At 45.8% G+C, this 22,781-nt stretch overlaps 1 protein-coding gene across 1 annotated transcript in view; it reads left to right on the forward strand.

Annotated features, from left to right (window-relative positions):
• The window catches only part of KIT (KIT proto-oncogene, receptor tyrosine kinase), a 60,542-nt gene that overhangs the window by 10,103 nt on the left and 27,658 nt on the right, over positions 1-22,781 (forward strand). Inside the window, exons 2-5 of the mRNA XM_040595771.1 lie at positions 11,592-11,831; positions 15,496-15,774; positions 19,246-19,382; positions 22,074-22,233. Coding sequence (XP_040451705.1) covers positions 11,592-11,831; positions 15,496-15,774; positions 19,246-19,382; positions 22,074-22,233 — 816 coding nt within the window. The remainder of the gene's footprint in view (positions 1-11,591; positions 11,832-15,495; positions 15,775-19,245; positions 19,383-22,073; positions 22,234-22,781) is intronic.

The raw sequence follows: 22,781 nt of genomic DNA on the forward strand, positions 1-22,781 counted from the left end.
ATGCAGAGAATCTGCCCTGCTAAGCCTGTTTCCAATAAGGAAGCCAAGCATGGCACTAGCTACGTTGCAGATTGCTGCGACAAGACCTTCTGCAGGAGGATCGGCGGGCTTCCACCTGCAAGCAGGGGATCAGCCCAGTGCTCACACTGTCCTGCCTGAAGATCCTGTGAGTGTCTTTCTTAGCGAGTGGGATGTGCGGGGGCTAGAGAGCTGGCTGGGTTTGTCATCTTGCCACCTGCCTCTCATGCTGGCTGTTTCTGATTAACTACATCTCATTTGGAGGGGTGCATAACCTCTCTTCAGGTGTAGCTGGCTGTCTCTTCAGTCACCTGAGCGGTTTTCCCTGCAAGGGGTAAGCACCAAGCGGCTTTTACTTGACCTGTGGAGTGCCCTCCCGGGGCATAAGGTGTTTAGGGAAGCAGGTCTGTGTAGGATCGATCCCAAACCATGGAGCTGAAAGCTTCCTGTGGGGCATCACTGCAAAGGGGGGTGTCTCGCAGCCACAGCCAAGGTTCAGCTGCCTCTGTGGTTCCCCACACTCATGCCTTCACAGATGATAAAGAAAAGCTTTGTTCCAGCCTCCTTCCACTTCCTCTCTTGGGTTTGCCACGGGTGAGAATTGGCTGGCTGGCTCCACACTTGCTCTTTGTGTTGGGGGATGCCCATTTCTCCTTTAGTCTGCTTGCAGATGGTGTGGGTTTGGCTGTGCCTTTGAGGGCTGGGCTGGTGAGCCTCTGCCTTCTGCCCTTCGCAGTGCCCTTCCTCTGCCCCCTTCCCATTCAGGGTGAAGGGTCTATGGGGAGGGGAAGGCTGGGTGAGGACGCTGATTGCCCTCATGCAGCTGGGTAAACATCAAAGCCCCTGCTAATCCTCTCCTGTGGTTTTCTGCTTAGTAACATACAAGCTCTGAGGATCCAAAACTTCAGAGCAAGTGCGGGAGCTCTGCATTGCTGCTTGGGAAACACACAGTGTGGAAGAGTCTGTTGGTCAGCAGATAGCACTGACTCTGTTAGATGGGTTAGAAGCAAACCACTTATTTCTGCAGGGAAGCCTAATCAGTCTAGACCCTGTAATACATGCCCGGTGGCAGTTAACTTATTTTTCAGTCTCCAAGATGAAGCTGGGGCAGAGAAGCTGGTCAGCATTTCTATCAGTAAGGATTTGTAGCATTCATATATGCCAAGAGCCCATGACACTTGCAGGGGACAATCACATCTTTGGTCTTTTTTTGGTCTGTATCTTTGAGGAAGACGCTAGCCTGGGTGTTGTCATGGATGGTTTCTTTTGCAAAGTAAGAGCCTGTACTGCTAGCCTTCTTTTCCCCCACAGCCTAGCTGAAATGCAATCTGATGTAGCTTTCAGATGAAATCATTTAAAATTGACATTTGCCATTGCTAAACTTTTCATCTAGCATAAGGGAGAGTGTCTGTTTAGTGAAGTAGAACAAAACAAGTAAGCATATGATAGCATGTCTCCTTTGAAAAATCTGGGAGATTTTATATATCGGAGTAAATTAAAGTTGTTTCAGTGTGATTAACATGCAAGTTTGACACTTTATTTGTTTCCTTGGGGCACAAAATGGCAGGACAAAGAAAATAAAATTGAAAGGTCTTAAATTCATCTCCATCATAGCATATGTCGGGTTTCATAGTGGCTTTAACAAATAAGAGACGGAGTTGGAGAGGTGATACTCTTCAGTAAGACCAACTAACACTGTAAAGAAGACCAGGCATGCTTTTGGCTAGGACTTCTATGCTTGTGTAAAAGAGGCAGTTTTGCTTCTCTTTTTCTTTGAGACCTGCAGGAGACTTGTGTATCTGAAAACATGTTCATTTTTCCAGCTTTGCTGGGTATGCTGCAGGAGGATATTACCTCCCTGCAAGCCATGTCTTGCTGATATCCTCGGACCATTGCATCTGCAACAGTGCCACTACTTTTAACTGATAAAACATATCTCTTGTTTCTGCTCTCTTATGTTGTTGTAGATGAGAAACTGAAAAATGCGGTGAGTGAGGTCTGTGTGATAGCCCTTGAAATGAACCCAGTGCCCAGAATGAAGAGACACTGTAAAAAGAGCAGTCTCTCTAATTGTATCCAATCACCACAATCTTACATGAAAGTCACGGACGTTTTGTCCCTTGAAGTTTAGCTTCTCAGTGCATTTGTCATCAAAAAATGTTAACTGGTTTAGAAATCATGGTCGGGATCGGGTCATGGTCAGGTCGTTGTTTTCGTTGTGCAGCATTTGTACAGCTTACATGAGGACTGCTGATGGCTATGAAGGTTATGGACAGCTACAAGGGGAAGAGGCAGAAGCTCCGAGGAGCTTGCCATGCCCTTACAGTGCATCCCAGCCCTGGGAGAGGCAAGGAGATGGAATTGCTCTTACTGGGTAGCAATGAACCTGCTGGCAGGTTGCTGCCAGTCCCCTGGGCTCTGCAGAAGGGCTGGTACTAGATGTGAGCAGGTTGTGGCTGCACTGTGAAGCTGTGCCGCGACCCTGTCGTGGGAGACGTTTGAGATAAATTTAATGTGGAAGGGGGTGGGATTTTCTTGTTTGGTTTCTCTGAAAGCAGTCTGTTGTGTTATAGAGCTGCCACAAACTTCTTGTTCTTTTAAATGTTTAGATAAGAGTTGAAAGAGGAAACGGCCACAGAGGGACTAACCTGTTGGCCTAAGGTTGGTTGTGCAGGAAATCTGTGGCAGAGCTGGGAATAAAATCCACAGCACTTGACTCTTCATCTTATTCCATCGCACTCCCACATCCTTTGTTTGCTTGGCAGCTGGAGATGGTTTCCAGTTGCTTGTGAGTGTGATGTGGACTTGCACCTGATGTGATTTTCCGTCCTACAGAAGTGTTGTGGCTGAGGCTGAAAAGCTCCAGCATAAACCATATTTTTTTCCTCAGGATGGTGCACTCCTTAGCCAAAGCTTTTTTTTTTGTTTGCACATCCCTTAATTGTTACAGGAACATTCTGCTGTCCTTAATCATATCCCTGCAATTTGACCTGCATTTCCTATCAGTATTATCTGAACTGTTTCTTTTTCTAACTCCTCCAGCCCTGTTTTCCAGATGTTCCTTCTGCATGCAGAAGTCACAACTGCTGCACTCCCCCTCTTTCCTCCCTCTCCCTTCATTTTTAGGGTTTAGGAAGCTGCTTGTAATATATTCATATATTCTGCTTCTTTTTTCGGGTACACAGACCTGTTCACAAGGGATCCTAGCACTGTAGTTTTTAACGTTGTTATATTACAAGAAGAAGCTAGGGTAGTGGAAGTGACTCTTTTCAGCTGTGGGAAACAAATTTAGAACATCCAAAATGGATCTTGGGCTTTCCATCTCTGAACTTTGCAATTTATTTTATGTTTTTGTTTTTTTTTTTTTTTTTTCATTGTTGATTATTAATTATATGCCATTATCAACGTATTTGTTAGCATATAATAACTACCTGCTAGTTTCCCTTGAGGACAACTCTAGAGGGTCATCCAGAACCCCAGTGTAGTACTCTGGCTGTGCAGTGTATGGGGAGTGTTTGATGTTTGCAGTGGGATCCACAGTCGGTGAGTGGGATGATCTGCCCCCACTACCCCGCAGGAGCCATGGGGGCAGAGGATGGGTTTCCTCTCTTCCCCTTGTCCTGTGGGGTCCCTGTGGTCAGGTGGGCTTCACTGAGGTGGGGACACTCAGCTGAATATTGAAGTAGCAGTCCACGTCCTTTTCCAAGGTATAAGGAGGCAGAGAGAGGGTGGGGACATGCCCACATCTGGGTCAGATAACAGAGTAAGGATGCACACCTACACCTGGAAACCTTCATTGGAGATGTAACAATGGGTTCCTCCATCCTGTAAAGTCATGGTCGTGCCTGGGGTGAACATGGAGCCCTGGGAGGGGATGCTGTATCCCTTCAGGTTTGGCACTTGGAGATCTCTTACCATCCCTGACTTACATCCTGCCAACACAAGCAATTCCCAAATTACTGGTGTCATGGCTGTAGTTACCTGTATGATTGGTGTTACTGGAGTGCACAGGAGCAACAGTGGGCCTGGAAGAGCCCTGTCACGTGTCAGGTGTGGTACAAATGGAGCAGTCTCAAGATGTGAGGCATTATCAGTCTGAGGAAAGATCAAGAGATGGCAGATGGACACACGCTGTGGGGATTAGTACACTGGATTACAAATTGTTGGTTAAACGCTCAGATTTCTGTTACTTAATTATTCCTCCAAAAAGAAGATATAAAGTCTTCCCATCTTTCTAAGCACTGTTTTAATTATTCTTTTTTAAAGACAGGCATTGTTTAGGTGCATAATACCGAGCAGATCTGATAGTCCTTGCATTTACAACCTGTTGTCCTTCGACTGCTCTACTTTTCTTGAAGATATATTACTTTCAGAAGGCAACAAAGAAACCCTTTACATTGTGGGAATCCTTTGCATGAGGCATAATTCAGTTCTTAAATTGTTTTGCTGAGAATTTGTAGGCTACATAGAAGGAACCATAGCAAGATTATCTCAAAATACAAGTGATGGTATCAACTGGAATATCATGGCTTTTGTTGTGGAGTGCCACAGTATGCTTGTTCCCTCTTTGTTTTTCTTTCCCCAGCTCTAGTATATGAAGTATTTGTGTCTCTGGACAGTCATGCTCTGCTGTGTTGTTTACTGCCTTTAAAAACTTCCTAACAACTTGCTAGATAGTCCTGATAATAAGTGTTGCAAAATTTTGAACCCCTAACCTGAATAAGTAGGATGAGCGCTAGGAGAGAGAGCAGATAAAAGTCATAAATGTTGCATAAAAATATGAAATTATGCTTTTCTTAATCTTTCTGACAATTATTATTTGTGGGATGCTTGTTTATTTGTTCAGTCATGTGAGTTTATGTAGAGGATTAGTTGACCTCATGTAGAAAATTTCTGGTGGCGCTGGAAAAACAGGCGCTGGTGGGCTGCCTGTTGGGTTTAGTACTGAAAAATAAATCTTCATCCCAGGGAGATGGGGAGAGAAAGAAGGCTCCCATGAAAACCCAGAGCACAAACCATAATTAGGCTCTGCAGGTGGTCTGACTGTCCTTCACTTCCTACTCTGTGGTGGATTTGTCAGGAAGAGGAGCAGTTATCTGACCTGGTCTTAATCCAGTATGTACCTTAAGAAGAACTAAAGCTGTGAGATGAGTGAATTAAGTCTGGAGCATATAACTTCATCCCAACTAATTATCCGATTGTTTTGCTTGAATGTCTGTTATCTGTGTGGGTAGGGAAATCCAGCCCTTGAGAGGAGCTGCAGAATGTGTTTTTGAATGCAAGTGGTGCTGGTTTTTGAGAAATGTTCCTTCTCAGCTCAGGCCTGGCTATTATATATCCAGCCCAACTGTGACATACTGTGCTGTGCATTAGGGGGGCATGGGGTGATGATTGTTTGCAGGACTAAAGAGTTGGCCTTTGGAAGGGGAAGGGTACGTTGCTGCAGCACCTGTCAGCATTTGCATACATCACAGCGATGTGTATGGTTTGACAGATCCGCACTCATTTAGAAGGTCAGTTATGACATTAATCAATGCACTGCTACCTCCAGTGTGTCCCTTTCCTCGGCACACCTGTTGATAATGTCTTGCATTTGACCTTCACGTGCCCTTGCGCCCTATGGTTGGGTGGTTACGTGGCTTTGGGAGGAAGGAGAAACGCGATGCCTGGCTGCGCAGTGCTTTGCAGGCTGGTTTTGTCTGAGCAGTTTGGAGCCTGCAGTTACCCCCCGTGTCGTTAGTCTGCTGTCTGCATCCCCAGGAGGGGAGCAGAGGGAGCAGCTGAACAAGCCAGGCTGCCTGGGTGTTTCCTCAGGGGCAAGTGAGTGAGTTTGTTGTGCCCGTAGCTGTGGGGCTCTTTGAAGCAACCCCTGGCTGCAGCTGAGAGGCGCCTCCGCTGCGGCGTGCGGGCGGTGCAGAGGCTGCAGCAGGGTCTGGGGGGAGCCCCCTGCCCGCGCACACGTGTGGGTTATGGTGCGGGAGCCTCTGTTGGCTGCAGGTGTGTTTCTGTTGGCGCAGCCGAGGTGTCCCGTTGGGTTGCTGTTGTTGGAAGGAGAGCGGCGGGCAGGGGCTGCCTTGGTTGGCTTTGTGCTTTGCGAGGCCTCCAGCCGGCAGCGATGGCGTCGCAGTGGTGCTGCCGAGGCTGCCGCTGGAGCAGGGGGTGCACGGCTCAGGCTGTCGGGGTGCTGTGCTTCTCCTGGCTGCCCGTATTGTGCCAGGCAGCAGGAGCTGAGGCCAGGCCACCACCAGCATCTCCCTGAGTGTTGGTGAAGGAGGGCTACCCCGTGGTGTGATGAGGGGGAGGATGGACTCAGTGAGGGGGGACCAAAGTGGCAATGCTCAATGCTATTGCATTCAACTGGGAATAAGCCCAGGTCAATCCAAGTAGGGATGTATGTTCCTTAGCTGCCTCCCAAGGTGAGTACCAGAAGGCCAGCCACCTCAAGGGCACAGGTGGCTATGGTGGATCGTCTTGCACCCTTCCTGGGAAACCTGCATGCTCGCTTACCTCTCTGAAATGCCTGTACACCAACACATGCAGCATGGGGAATAAACAGGAAGAATTAGAGCTCTGTGTGTGATCGCAGGGCCATGATCTCGTTGCAGTTACAGAGACAGGGTAGAATAGTTCGTGTGACTAGAATGCTGTCATGGATGGCTATGTAGTTTTCAGGAAAGACAGGCCAGCAAGGAGAGTTGGTGGACTTGCTCTTTGTGTGAGGAAACAACTGGAATGTATCGAGCTCTGCCTTGAGGCAGATGCAGAATAAGTTGAGAGCTTACAGGTAAAGATTAAGGGGCAGGCCAGCATGGGTGATACTGTTGTGGGTGTTTGCTACAGGCCACCTGATCAGGAAGAGGAAGTCGATGAGGCCTTTTACGGACAATTGGAGGTAGCCTCATGATCAGAGACCCTGGTCCTCATGGGGGACTTTAACCACCCTGATATCTGCAGGTAAAACAACACAGCTCTGCTCACACAGGCCAGGCAGTTCTTGCAGAACATTGATGATAACTTTTTGACACAGGTGGTGGAGGAACCAACCAGGCGAGGTGTGCTCCTGGACCTTGTACTCTCAAACAAAGAAAGACTGGTTGGGGATGTGAAGTTTGCGGGCAGTCTTGGTTGCAGTGACCATGAGATGGTGTTCAGGATCCTGTGTGGAGGAAGCAGGGCAGTAAGTAGGATGGCAACCCTGGACTTCAGGAGAGTTAACTTTGGGGTCTTCAAGGACCTACTTAAAGGAGTCCCATGGGTTAGGGCTCTAGAAGGTAGGAGGGTCCAAGAGACCTGGCTGCTATTCAAGCATCACTCTTCTAAGCTCAAGATAGGTGCATCCCTATGAGTAAGCAATTAAGCAAGGGAACAGGAGACCTGTATGGATGAGTAAGGAGCTTCTGGCAAACCTCAAACAGAGGGAAGGTTTATGGGAAGAGAGTTTTTGGGATGTAGAAAAAGGGACAAGCCACTTGGGAAGAATATAGATATGCTGTCAGAACATGCAGGGAGGTGATAAGGAAGGCTAAGGTCCATTGGGAATTAAAACTGATGGGGGAGGTCAAGGACAACAAGAAGGGCTTCTTCAAGTACATCAGTAGGAAAAGGATGACTGGGGAAAATGTGGGCCTGTTGCTGTGTGAGTTAGGTGCCTTGGTGATCAAGGACACAGAGAAGGCAGAGTTACTGAACGCCTTCTTTGCTTCAGTCTTCACTGCCAAGCCCAGCCCTTAGGTTCCTAGACCCTGGAGGCAAGTGAGGAAGTCTGGAGAAAGGAGGACTTTCCCTTGGTTGAGGAGGATCATGTCAGACATCACTTAAGAAAACTTGACACCCACAAATCCATGGGCCCTGATGCACCCCCAAGTGCTGAGGGAGCTGGCAGATGTTATTGCTAAGCTACTATCCCATCATCTCTGAAAGGTCATGGAGAACAGGAGAAGTGCCTGAGGACTGGAGGATAGCCAATGTCGCTCCAGTCTTCAAAAAGGGCAAGAGTGTGGACCTAGTAAACTACAGGCTGGTCAGCCTTACCTCCATCCCTGGAAAGGTGATGGAACAGCTCATCTTGGAGGTCATCTCTAAGCATGTGGAGGAAAAGAAGGTTATCAGGAATAGTCACTATGGATTCACCAAGGGAAAGTCATGCCTGACCAACCTGGTAGCCTTCTATGATGGAATGACTGGCTGGGTAGATGAGGGGAGGGCAGTGGATGTTGTCTGCTTTGAGCTCAGCCAGGCTTTTGACACTGTCTCCCATAACATCCTCATAGGTAAGCTCGGGAAGCGTGGGTTAGATGAGCGGACAGGGAGGTGGATTGAGAACGGGCTGAATGGCAGAGCCCAGAGGGCTGTGATCAGTGGCAGAGTCCAGCTGGAGGCCTGTAGCTGGCGGTGCTCCGCAGGGGTCAGCACTTATTAATGACCTGGATGAAGGGGCTGAGTGTACCCTCAGTGAGTTTGCAGATGATACAAAACTGGGAGGAGTGGCTGACAGCCCAGGAGGCTGCGCTGCCGTTCAGTGAGACCTGGACAGGCCAGAGAGCTGGGTGAGGAGGAACCCAATGAGGTTCAGCAAAGGCAAGTGTGAGGCTGCACCTGAGGAGGAGCAACCCCATGCACCAGGACAGGCTGGGGCTGACCTGCTGGAAGGCAGCTCTGTGGAGAAGGACCTGGGAGTTCTGGTGGGCAGCAGGTTGCCCATGGGCCAGCAGTGGCCAAGAAGGCCAATGGGACCCTGGGGTGCGTTATGGGGAGCGTGGCCAGCAGGTCAGGGGAGGTGATCCTGCCCCTCTGCTCTGCCCTGGTGAGGCTGCACATGGAGTGCTGTGTCCAGCTCTGGGCTTCCCAGCTCAAGAGAGACAGGGAACTGGGACTGAAAATGTGATGAGGGGACTGGAGGATATCCCTTAAGGCTGAGAGAGCTGGGCTTGTTCAGTCTGGAGAAGACTGATGGGATCTTACCAATGTCTACAAATATCTTGAGGGCAAGTGTCAAGAAGATGGGGCCAGGCTCTTTTCAGTGACAGGACAAGGGGCAATGGTCACAAACTGCAACACAAGAAGTTTCATCTGAATATGGGGAAGAACTTCTTTACTTTGGGGGTGACAGAGCACTGGCAGAGGCTGCCCAGAGAGGGTGTGGAGTCTCCTTCTCTGGAGACGTTCAACACCTGCCTGGATGGGATTCTGCCCAACCTGCTGTAGGTGAACCTGCTTTAGTAGGGGGTTGGACTAAGTAATCTCCAGAGGTGTCTTCCAACCCTGGCCATTCTGTGATTCTGTTGGTGTTTGTTTCGTGGCTGAGGCTGTGTGACTTGCCCAGCGCTGTTCTCCTTGGTGATGAGGCCGCAGGTGGGCAGTGGGGACCGTCCCAGCCCAGCCACACACAAACCTCCCCTGGCAGGGCCCAAGCTGAGACCTTGCTGGTTGCAGGCAGGGACTGATGCCAGTGAAGGATGGCCTGATCCTCTCCTTTCCCAGCCTTCCCTGACTTGTCTGAAGACCTAGTGCCAGAGTGGGTACACCACATTGCACTTTTGCTATTTTATGCAGCTCATGTCATTTGTCACTGGAATTGTCCTATGGTCTGCGGGAAACAACAGAGACATCTTCCAAAGACATCCCCGTGAAGGACCTGCATGGTCTTTCATGAGACCTTCTCAGGGGTCTTTGCCCTCAGCCTTCTCAGGTGCCAAAAGTTGCTGGCTCTGGTCTGAGGGGGTTGCAAATTGGAGGTCTCCTTGCCTGTACCCTGCTGTCGGGCACCTCTATGGCCAGGACAAAGGGTTTTTCCAGGTCTCCTGCCTGCTGAGCCACTGTTGGCTGGGAGCTGCTCTCCTGAGACCTTGGACTTTCACTCCTCTTGTTTGAGCTGCTGTAACACGGCTCAGGCTCACACCTGCACTTTGAGGTAGCAGATTTGAAATGAGAACTGGTTTTTTTTCTGCCTTTTTCTGGCAATTACTATTTCTAGGATGGTTGTTTATGCCTTCAGTCACAGAACCATGTACGCAGGGTTAGTGGGCCTCACATCAAAAATGTCTGGTAGCACTGGAAAAATGACTGCCTGTTGGATTTAGCACTGAAAAATACATTTTAATTTGAGGGCGATAGGTAGAGAACAAGGGCTCCCTTCAAAACCCAGAGCACAAACCATAATTAGGCTCTGCAGGTGGTCTGGCCATCCTTTCTTCCTGCTCTGTGGTGGATTTGTCAGGAAGAGGAGCCGTTACTTGACCTGGTCTTAATCCAGTATGTACCTTAAGAAGAACTAAAGCTGTGAGATGAGTGAATTAAGTCTGGCACATATAACTTAATCCCAACTAATTATCCGATTGTTTTGCTTGGATGTCTGTTGTTATCTGTGTGGGTAGGGAAATCCAGCCCCGCAGAATGTGTTTTTGAATGCAAATAGTATTTTCAGTGGTATGACTGCTACTATAGATGGATGTTGTACAATCTTCTACAACTGTGCTTCACATGAGAGGGACATTAGCTAACAGCACAGTTATTGTAAGCCAAGGGTTACCTGCAGGACTAAAGAGGAAGGGTTTGTTCCTGCAAGACCACCTCAATATTTGCATATTGATTCTTCTGATGTTCAAGTAGGTCCATAGTAGTAAGAATTTATCTGCATTTTTGGCTATGAACTCAATTTTGTAGGTTCACTAAGACTTTCACATCAGGGATATGCTAACTTAGGAGTCCCCTGCTTGAGTTATTTTAACAGTGGATCTAGAGAAGCCTCTTTGTGCTTCTTTCGCCAAGTATGCAGTTTAAGTTGGGAAGTGGTTGGGAATTGTGAATTGAAGCTGCTAATTTTACACAGCTTTATTTTTTGAGAACTTTTTAAAAGTTGCATTATGGCATGTTCAGTGAAAAAGAAGCTAAGAGGTCATTTAGAGCAGCTTTGGTGACTGGGAGATGAGTGCCTCAGTGAAACTAATTTGGTAACTAGCATTGGGATGGAAGCTTGAAGAATATTTTGCATGAAATTTAAAAAATTTTTGGAGGTAAGAAATGATGAATTAGCACTTCAACTAGAGAAATAAGCAAGTATGGAAAGCGTGTACTGATGCCTTCATTAAACTGGACACTTCTAGGAGTGTGAGTCTAGCTTTTGAATGCATGAGAGAGCAGTTAAAAAAAGATGACTGTTGAGCAAGGAAACTTTAGTTCTTGGCAACATACTGAGTAAATGACAAAGAATGATTAAAAGTGCTGCCATATAGAATCAGGCTCATATGTTCTTGAATTTAATTTTTAAATAGCTTGGGTCTGTTCCCATTCAAAAGCCAGCCCATCGCAGAAACTGGTACATGTGAAACTAGTTTAAAATGTTTTTTTAAAGGCCAGTTTCTATCTGCAGTTGTTACTTGCTCTGTGTGCCAAAGGTCTTACAAGTCAAAAGGTGTCTGTAGAATTTCACGGTGCCATTGCAGCTTAGTATTTTTAAGAAATAACTCCTGAAATATTAACTGCACATATACAACTATAAATAATGATTTTACTGCAGATAAATATATGATGCTGTATTGAAAGACATTGTATTTTGCACTTTTTTTTTTCCCCAGGTGGTTTACTGCCCCATGAAGAATCTTCACTGGTTGTGAATAAAGGCGAGGAATTAAGGCTGAGATGCAATGAGGATGGACCCGTGACTTGGAATTTCCAGAACTCAGACCCATCGGCAAAAGCAAGGAGTTCCAATGAGAAAGAGTGGTACACCAAAAATGCAACAGTCAGAGACATAGGCAGATACATATGCAAAAGCAAAGGGAGTATTGTCTCATCTTTTTACGTTTTTGTTAAAGGTAAATACCAATGAAGGCATTATCTCCCCCCCCCCCCTTTTTTTTTTTTGCAAAATAATAGGACAGTAAATGCTGGAGGAGGGAATGAATGTGAGGTACAGAGGAAGAACACAGTCTGATAGCTTGTTCCTTGTCCAGTAGAAAGAAAACTTGCTCCCAGCTTTGTTAGCAATGGTTTTTGTCACTGCAGCACAGTTCTGGATGAGTTTCTCTTTACATCCCTGTTGTTTTGTGGTGAAATATACCTGAGCTCCCTAGAAGCTAGCCAAGTGACCTGAATCAGTTCTATGAGTCAGTTGTACTGTAAGGAAGGAAGCAGTATGTAGAAATGTCTTTTTAATTCCATACCATCCATCAGTACAGAGTCATGTAAGTTTGGCCCCAAGCTCTTGATTTATTGAGGCAGTTAGCTAAAGGATTTGGCTTTTTGAGGCTGTGCTCTCAGGCTTCACCAGCAGGCAACAATGATTCCTCTGCCTCCAGCTCCTGATCCACCCTGTGACAGATCAGAAATGTCTCAGATGGGGGGAAAAAAATGCCTCTGCTCTGACACATTTTCACAATCCTTTATTACCGTTCTTTCTGCAGTGTTTTCAGATCTCTTCGTTTGTTGGCTCCTGGTCTGTGGCTGCATCAGCTGCCCTCAAGCTGACAGTTTACCATGCCTGGCATTCCCTTTTCCTTTCCATGGAAAAGAGCATTTTGCTTCTCCTTCACGTAGCTCTGGTGGCCTTTCTTCCCTGTCAAGGGAGAAAAGTCCTACAGCATCCGCTTTCTTAGAGACAGCATTTGTTGTTCAGCAGGGGTTGTCTCTAAGAGCCTCCTCTGAATCCTACCAATCCTTTGACAATTACTGCAAGGTTGTTCTGCAAGACAGGGAGACAGCAGCATAGCACAGTGAAGAGTATTTTCCTAAAGGAAGATACCTGATGTAGTGGTCACACCATTTAGAGAGTGCTCCTTTAACTGCTCCTGAATTGTTCAAAAAGCCATGCAGCTACCATGCATAAGTTTTCTTGACCTGTTTTTCTCTGAGACTAAAGGAAATCTGGCATGTATTTTACCTATATGTGACAAACATTGTTTACTTTATCTACCATGAGTGGTAGACTGAAGGTAATGGTGATTATCCTAGAGAGCTGCAATCATAGAGATGTTTGTGCCTTCCATCACGAGTGACTCCTTCACCTCAGGATAGCAAGTGACGCTGCAACTGAGCATGATTACCAAAGCGTCAGAGAAGATGTGTGGCCTTCGTGCAACATGTTGTTAATTTCTTTGTCTTAATTTGTGAAAAATGTGGAAGCTTCACTTGGACAAGTTCCTGGCAGTAAAATAAGTGAGGTTGGTCACCATTTTGCAATAGGCTGTGGCTTAATGACACCTTACATCACCTTGAAGATGCTACCACGAGCTCAGCTGCTTATGGGGTTGCCATAAGCACCCCATACACTTCCTGCTTGTAAAGCTGGGAATGCAGAGATAACAGGACCAAGAACCTTGATCCTGTGCAGTCCCAAGTGGCACATAACATGGTGGCAGCTGTTTGTCTTTTACATCTGTCTGGATCTATGAAAAGCAAATTTTCTATGCTTCTGTGACCAAGGATGACACAGTGCTGGCAGACTATAGGTGCTTACCTCTTTCACCTTTCTGCTTTGGCAGAGGGTGCCTGTCTTGTATCTTGTAGAAGCAGTTTGTGTCCCTATCCAAGCAAGGTTAGTGAAGATCAGGCTAGTTCAGACACTTACATAGGAGAGAAAAAAATCTCTTGATTTTGATCTCAAGTATTTTCAGACGCAAGCAATGATAAGCACCACAACTTGTGTTCGAAACCTGAGGTATTCTTAGAAAACAAGTACTACCAAAGATTACCTGGGGTGGAAAGCCGTGATGGAAGAACTTGACCACGAGCAGCCTTGTTTGTGTCTGGATTCCATACAGCAAGTCCTCTCATGTCTTCTCACCATGATGTCTCCCTTCCAGAGAGGGATAAAAGATGAGAGGGAGCACCTCAGCAATTCTGCTTACCCCAGCCAAGGCCTCCCCTGCAATTTCAGCTGTTAGTGAAGCAGGTCTTTGTTCCTTTCTTCTGTTTTCACAAATGTGTGTGTGTGTGTGGTTTGTTTTTGTGTGGTTTGTTTTTTTTTTTTTCCCTGGGAAGCCATACTTTCTGCATAGTGAAGATGTCTTGGCTCTGTCCATATTGGAGAAAAAGTGGACTGAGGAAACCAATCAGTTAAGTCTTTGTCAGGGGGGACATCTAGATGAGTGCTTCTAGTCCTGCTCAGGAGTGACAGATACTCATAGCATTTTTCTATCTGTGTGCAAAGCATGACACTTTGGTTCTGTTCAGACATACTTTATTTTTTCATTTGTTAATAGTCTCCATCCTCTAGTCCTAGACTGATGCTTCAAAGCTTTTAGTTTGTGGAGGCTACTTGGGTGGCGGTATCAACTGAGGTTAAAACTATACTCTCAGTCTAAGCTAGAAATCAGCCAGTAACTTCTCTGTCCAGTGATGAGCACCCTTCGACTTGGCATTTCCTAACTCTTTATGTAAATGGCCTTGCTTTATTTTCAGCCTGGTACTTCTCATCTTAAACCAAATGCGCATTGTGCATCATCTTAACCTAATTCTCTCACTCTTCCTTGTTAAGTTGTGGTTTGTTGATCTTTTATCATTCAAGTTGTACAAAGCCAGTTTGCAATAAAAAAACCCCCAAAAACAACAACCAAAAAAAAAAAACCCAAGAAAACTTTACCCCTCTGTTTCTACATTTCTGATTCATGCTACTCTGTAGGGAGAGCAGGCAGGAGCTGAAATAGGCTTTTACAGAGTGCTTGTCACCATACTATCCTTTATTTTTGTGTTTGCTACTGATGGCCAGGTTCTTAGCATTTCAGGTTTGTCACCTATGATGGGCTTCAGCCTTGGCTGTAGAAATGTTTAAAGTACTGTGTGTTTGTGTGCTGTTGTTGGCTGAGATTAAGTGCTCAATAAAATCTATCTTGTGAAAGATTACATGATGATTTTTCAGTCAGATATGCTGTTTGTATCCCCCCCCCCCCTTTTTTTTTTTCTTTCTGAGGAGGCTGAAAAAAACCCCCTGCTTTCAGCAGGGGAGAGAGAGAGAGAAGTTATTTGGTGCTTCCTCTAGTAGCAATGTGTGTTCATTTAGATTATGTATTTTACAGAAGTGAAAACCGTAATTTAGGTGCTTTTCAACTTCCATTTGCTCATAAATTTCTTCAAAATCCTTCTGTGGGCATGAAACCTTACAGTCCTGCCATTGGCTAGAAGCAAATTACTTTTAATGGTCTGTGAAAATCTGTTTACTGTTTTGGGGTTGGAGGGTGGAGGTTTTGGAGAAAAAAAAAAAAAAATCATCTCCATCTCCAAATAAAAAAGCAGTAAGATTATTTTTAGTGCACATGATTCTTTAGCGTGTCTGGTATTGAATCCTACTGCACATCTCCTGTTGTGCTGCTCTTTTAATACAAAATTTAATGTCTCTTGGTAAACGTGAGTTGGGTGATACTTGGTTTTACTGGCTGAATGTAAAATTTTCTTTGATCTAAGTGCCCAGTTGCAGAGTTAGGGTCATCAGAAGTTCCCTGTGCAATGTCAACTTCTCTGACAGATCTTTGTATTTCTTCACAGATCCAAATGTGCTCTTCCTTGTTGATTCTCTGATCTATGGAAAAGAAGACAGTGACATCCTGCTAGTGTGCCCGCTAACAGATCCGGATGTTTCAAATTTCACACTGAGAAAATGTGATGGCAAACGTCTCCCCAGAAATATGACGTTCATTCCCAATCCCCAGAAAGGCATCATTATAAAGAATGTACAGAGGTCATTTAAGGGCTGCTACCAGTGCTTGGCCAAGCACAATGGAGTTGAGAAAATATCAGAGCACATTTTCCTGAATGTGAGGCCAGGTAACACAGGATTTTTGTTTTCTTGTAGAGCACCTGATTTTACCCTTCACCTCCCAGGAGCTGATGGGAAGTGCTGTGAAGCCTCAGCTTGCATCCTGACCTTGTCATGGGGAGGCTGGAGGTGGTGGATTCCTGGAGGCTTCTACTCAAAGCCAGAGGTGCTTGTGCACCCGGAGATTGCCCTGTGGCACCTGTGGCTGCTGCAGCCTGTTCAAAGGAGGGTGGGGGCTTATAAAGCTTGTCCTGGGCAAGTTGTGTTGGGGCACGGTTTGATCTCGTGACACTTGGCTTGTGGCTGTGCTGAGCAGTTGGCCACGATCACTTTTATTTTCTGTTCCTGGTGATTTCCAGGTGTTTTCTTCACCATTCTAAGAAATGTGGGTGTGCTGTTAAACTGTGGACAGACCAGTGCACTGAGGTTTGGACAGGTTTGTGCAGGCAAGGTGGAAATTTAGGTGCCTGACTTATATGTCTGTTTCCCACAAGTGACAGCAGAAGGAACTGATTGATGGCGTTGAAGAGGGATTCAGTGGAGAGGCAGAGCTTGGGGGAGCAAAGGGCCCTTGTTTGTCTCTTTTTTCGTGATTGAGGATGATCACAACAGTAGGCATGTGCCCAGATCATGATGAGAAGTATACTGTGGCTGAGCTGCCAGATGCAACACTTGGCTCTGAAAACCTCTTGATTAATCATAGAATCATTTAGATTGGAAAAGGCCCTTAATGATAATGCCCTATATCTGACCTTCACATGCCCTTGCGCCCTATGGTTGGGTGGTTACGTGGCTTTGGGAGGAAGGAGAAACGTGATGCCTGGCTGCGCAGTGCTTTGCAGGCTGGTTTTGTCTGAGCAGTTTGGAGCCTGCAGTTACCCCCCGTGTCGTTAGTCTGCTGTCTGCATCCCCAGGAGGGGAGCAGAGGGAGCAGCTGAACAAGCCAGGCTGCCTGGGTGTTTCCTCAGGGGCAAGTGAGTGAGTTTGTTGTGCCCGTAGCTGTGGGGCTCTTTGAAGCAACCCCTGGCTGCAGCTGAGAGGCGCCTCCGCTGCGGCGTGCGCGCGGTGCAGAGGCTGCAGCAGGGTCTGGGGGGAGCCCCCTGCCCGCGCACACGTGTGGGTTACGGTGCGGGAGCCTCTGTTGGCTGCAGGTGCGTTTCTGTTGGCGCAGCCGAGGTGTCCCGTTGGGTTGCTGTTGTTGGAAGGAGAGTGGCGGGCAGGGGCTGCCTTGGTTGGCTTTGTGCTTTGCGAGGCCTCCAGCCGGCAGCGATGGCGTCGCAGTGGTGCTGCCGAGGCTGCCGCTGGAGCAGGGGGTGCACGGCTCAGGCTGTCGGGGTGCTGTGCTTCTCCTGGCTGCCCGTATTGTGCCAGGCAGCAGGAGCTGAGGCCAGGCCACCACCAGCATCTCCCTGAGTGTTGGTGAAGGAGGGCTACCCCGTGGTGTGATGAGGGGGACACATTAGTGTTTGGTCCATGGCTGGGGCTCTGTGACCTGCCCAGTGCCATGCTTGTTGGTGGGTGGGCAGCAGAGGCCATCTCAGGTGTGGAGTTTGTTGTGGCAAATTCAAGAAGTCTTTTTTTTCTGGTTATTTGGAAACTCTGATTCTATGGTTCTATATAGTGAGTATTAATGGATACTGAATTTCAGTTAATGAGAAGAGAACAAAAGTTTAATCAGTACAGGCATCTCTAGTATTCTTCTTTGATGACAAAAATCAAGACGTTCTTGCTGTCTTGGTTTTTTCAACTGTTTTTTCAGTGGTGGCTGAAGTAAGAAAGCAGTTGATTGACATAACTGACATTTCTCCGACATAAGAGAGTGCAAGCCGTGGAATTGGAATATTTCATTATTTACAGGATAAAATTCTGTACTTGCTCAATACAGCACTGACTTCAGATGGGAAGGTGCTGACCCGCATCCATCGCCAGTGGCTCACTGACGGTGGGCAGCTGTCGGTGGTCAGTGGGACGTGGGACCGGGTGCTCTGCCTGTGTTCTCTGCCTGGGGTGGGTGTGTGGCAAGCGGGATCATGTGCCAAAGGCCATCAGCAGTGAAGCAGTGTTGTCTTCCTCAGTGCTGCAGTGCTCAGCCCTTAGCGAATTCATTGGGTAAAACTCCCAGTTGCTTCTTTGCTGAAGATTTAAGTGCACAGGAGACCCTTTGGTGGGCAGTGCTTTTTTTTTCATCACGACTGTGGCACCCAGACCCTCAGGCCTGAGCTTCTGGTGCAGAAAGACAGAAGAGGCACCCATGAAGCAGAGAGCTGTGCAGGCATACTCGGATGTACACCAGCCCTGCTCCGATAGCACAGCCAGTGTTTATGTCCAGCCCTTCTCAAAACAATGAGAGCCTTTATGGCCTTATGGGTTTTTATTTTTGGTTGTCTATAGATGTTTCTGGCGGGTGAGAACACAGCACGCCTTCTGCACTGGCTTCCTCCTGTCTCCCGGGTACTGCTGAATGCCGGGGGCGGGTTTTTATGTGAGCCTTTATATCTGAAGAGCAAACATGTTTCTTTGTTCCCTCCCGTAGCCACTTACTGCAACATGAGGAAAACGTTATTGTTAAAGTATGAATGGCTGAAAAGTGTGGTGTTTTCCTAAGTTTCATGTAATTTACCTAAAAGACAACTACAAAGCCTGTGTCAGAGGCAGGAAGAGAGTCTGGGAGACCTTATCTGATATATGTTACATTCACAGTTAGAAAGTGAGTCTTCCTGCATAAAGGCCCTAGTGGGAAGTTCACTGGAGTCTCATAAATGAGGAAAATTTGAAGAAAGGATGAAGAAAACAGTAAAACAAACTGTGGAGGGAACAGAGAAAGAGCTGAAGAGCTTTGCAGCAATAAGAGACACATCTTCCTCAAATATACCCAGTTGTTGACAAAAGGCATCTCAAAGCAGAACAGGGATGCAGATAGCCCATGGCTGCTTGTAACCAACTACGTCTTGGATGACAAACTTGTCCATGGTCTTGGCTCCAGCCAACTCTGCAAGCCATTACTGTGAGCAGAGGTTGTGGCGCTTTTAGGGGCAGATGTGCTGAAGTCCTTGAGCTGTACCTGTCCTTCCTAGGCTGTCCATCAGGGGTTTTTCAGGGACCTGTCAGACAGCACTTGGTGTCCGCTGTATTATTTTCTATTTAGAAGTTGCAGTTAATGCTACGCTGGGCTTCCCCAGTGGCTGATCCTCACCCTGTTTTTGGTTCCAGAGTCAACTTTTTAATCCCTGAGGTTTCTTCACACAAGTTGCTACACTCAGACAAGTATTATCTAACTTTGTGTTATTTGTGTAACTTGAAGGGAGATTGATGCAGAAATGTGCTTATTGCAAAGGAACAACTGTGTAATGTGTTAAAGAAATTTGAATAGCTCTTGGAGGCCTGAAACTTTATTGGAAAGTTAATGACTGGTGATTTTTATCCCCCCTTGGAAGCTCTGAAGCTAATGAAAAGTAACATACTTCTAAATTGTTTTCCAGTTCACAAAACTCTTCCTGTCATCACCTTATCCAAGAGCTATGAGCTTCTCAAAGAAGGAGAAGAATTTGAAGTTACATGCACAATCATGGATGTGGATAGTAGTGTAAAAGCTAGTTGGATTTCTCACAAAAGTGGGGTGAGTTCCTTTTTAATTGTATCGTGTATTCCTCGGCACAGTACACAAACTCTCTGTAGACATTCACATGCTTGTCTTGGATACCTGATGCTACATCAGTTTGCATGTGTTGCATTTCCCGAGGTCCCACATTCCACAGACTAGTAAGCAACCAGCAGCAACTGTCCTGTGCCCATGTGGAGGGCTGAGAGGAAAAGCATCTGCATGAGCTTCTCTTCCCAAACAGAAATTAAAGTTAGGCTCTTCAATGTGAAGTTTAGGTGACCTCTGTTGGGCTGCCTAAATACGGAAGCACGGAGTGCCTACACATCACATTGCAATCAATGGGAGCTGCAAATATCAACACATGGACTGCAAATTACATATTCTAGTCGTTATCATTAACAGTAAAATACCTGCTAATTAGCATGGGATTGTGTGGGACAGGAATAGTAGTAAGCATTCACAGGAATGATTAATTCATTTAAATTACATGGTGTGCCTCACTAACTGGGAAAGTTCTGAAAAATGAACCAGAGAACTGGCTTCTGTCTTTAGTGATAGATGAAGTTACTGCCTGGCATCACCAAATTAAATTATTGGCAGGCTAAGTGCTCCAGGAGAGTTCATTATCAGCAGCACAGCTATTCTGCAAATGAGAGGCAGAGAGATCCCCTCCCCTGGTCAGCCAGCGTGCTGCCAGCTCTGCCTTTGAAAGAAGCAGCAGGCACTGGGTTGTTTTTAAGGACGCTTCTTGGTCTTCTGGGTATACCCGGAAATTAATTAAAAGCCCTTTGAAGACCTGTTAGTAACTCCTGCTGTATACACTCCCATGCTAATTGGCTGGTCTTTTACTGCTAATGTTAGTGACCAGAATACAAAATTCGCAGTCCACGTTTGCATGGAAAAAAGGGCTTCTGTGATGCTGTGATGTTTGGATAAATCACGTCTCCTCAGACAGATAGCGAACGGGAGGCCCATTCCCTGGAGCTGGGCATGCCATGCTTACCTAATCGGCTGGCTCTGGCAGAGCTGCTTTCGCTAAGTGCTCGCTCTCCAGAAATCCCACCTCGCAGCTCCGAAGGTGTGGAGATCTAAATGACATGAAGGCAGCATGGGAGATGCATATGGGGCTTCTGGTCTTGTGCCAAGGTCAACTGCAAGTCTGAGAACTTAATTTCTTCTCTCATTCCTCTCCCTTTTCTTTGTTACAGTGTGATGAAATCAGGGCTTTCCCTGAAGTTTTTGTGCTTTATCACTTTTCATTTGATGAGTAAAAGCCACAAGGAAAATATTTTTGATCAAATAAGTTTGACCTTTCTGTCCTTTCTGGTAAATAGCAGGGGATGCTATCTTTTAAATATTGACTATCAAATTAAATATTGTACTGAAATAGAATACATAAAAAGTCATGTTTAAATAGGTGTGGAATTACATTTTGTCCTGAATAGGTGAGAGGAAAAAACCCCAAAATACTTTTTCCTTGTATGACTGAAGTTATCGCCACTTTTGAAAAATTGGGAGGCTTGTTACAAGCAAGCATATCCAAAAAACCAGACTTCTATTTGTGATTATTATAGCTCAGGAGGAATCAAAATTACATTGAGAAGATTAAATTTATCTAGAAGCTCTTGAAACCTCCAAGAATGAAATCATTCTACTAGAAAATCATAACAAGTCCAGGCCTACATTTGGATTAATCAATGTAAATTTATCAGTCTTTTCAACCACATAGAGCATTCTCACAGAAACTAAAGTCAACACCTCAAAGCATTTATTTTTTCTATGCATACGTAGGCATAGAATCATGATATACTTAATGCTTTCTAAAGAGAATGAAGTTTCCAGTTGCCTTAAGGTTAATAAATCTAGATTGCAATGGACCAAGAATCAGAGTGGCTTCCAGTGTACGCCTGCTGCCAGCAGGTCACTCTGCAGTATGTCTGCAATCATGAGATGCTGGGGCCTCAAGGCACAGAGCAACCCAGTTTAAAATGAAGGTCCAGCACCTTAAATTCTCTCTTCTCATTCACTGAGAAGCATTGCAACCATTAAAGAGCAGTGATTTTTAGGCACCACTTGAGTGGCGAACCACACTTCAGAGTTGCAATGGCTTTGTACAATAGCTGCAGCTTCTGAGCATTAGGAAGGTCAAAACCTGGTGGTCATTTTGCATCAAGCCCTACAGCTAGAAGTGTTGTTAGTGCAAATAAAACCTTTGGTTGGTTCCTTACCTTCATCAGCATTAGAAATTTAGCCAGAGTGAGCTGGGTCTGACCTTGACACAAGGCAGTTGACCTTGGCACAGGCACTCTTTTCTTCACATGACTGAAACATTTGAAGAAATTAAATGTTTAATCTTTGTGGCTTGGGCTGGTCTCTCCCATTGGCACTGTCAGGGCAGGTGAACACACATACATGCACACACACACATTCCTGCCTTACAGTGGAGCTTGAGGAGGGGGAAAAAAAAAAAAGGAATAAGGGGAGGGGATAGGGCTTAGGAGAGGACATTATCTCCCAAAGACAGCTGATCACACACTTGTTTTGCATGGAGAGATTCTAGTGACAGGTTTGTCGTGCTGGCTTATTATTCCGGTTTAAAGTTATGAATATTAATATAGCAAAGTTATAATTACTTCTATTTTTAATTTATCTGGGAAAGATGCTGCATACACAGTGTTTTAGATGTTAATTGTTTTTTACCGACAGATTGTTACAAGCAAAAGCAGAAATTTGGGTGATTATGGATACGAAAGGAAATTAACATTGAACATCCGTTCAGTGGGAGTTAATGATTCTGGAGAATTCACATGCCAAGCAGAAAACCCTTTTGGAAAAAACAGTGCCACAGTAACCTTGAAAGCACTAGGTAAATGGTTCTTGTAGAAATCTTAATTTTTTTAAGAGCGGGAGGTAGAAAGTGAGAACACTAGGAAGCCTTCCCTTCCATCTCTCTCCTTTCCCCTAAACCTCAGTGAGTAAAGTTGCTTTATTAAAAGATTATTGCTGACTGGTACCATAGGGGATGGCTCAGGAAGTATTGTGGGGCGTATGACCACCTCAATTTCTGTAACCCTTTGCATGGTATTGGAATGTGATATTAGAACAACCACCCAACAGTGTTTCCATCTCTCTCGTTTATCTCATTCTTCCTGGTTTAATTTTAAATTTAGATCAGTCTTAGCAAGTAATTTACCTTTGCCTGGTACTATTCCTATGCTTAAGTAATTTCGCAGTACAAGCTCAAAGCATATCTTTAATATCTACCTTCTAAGCATGGGAAATGTTGCTGACATTGGCATGTCAGTGTTTTTTACATAAAGCTATATATGTACCTCTAGTTAAAATAATGCTGTGAGGTATGTGGCAGTGTGCATAGACAGCATTAAATTGTTCCAGAGCTCGCCCCCATGGTAA

Source organism: Falco naumanni, chromosome 1 (genome assembly GCF_017639655.2).
Source record: "Falco naumanni isolate bFalNau1 chromosome 1, bFalNau1.pat, whole genome shotgun sequence".
Lineage (NCBI taxonomy): Eukaryota > Metazoa > Chordata > Aves > Falconiformes > Falconidae > Falco > Falco naumanni.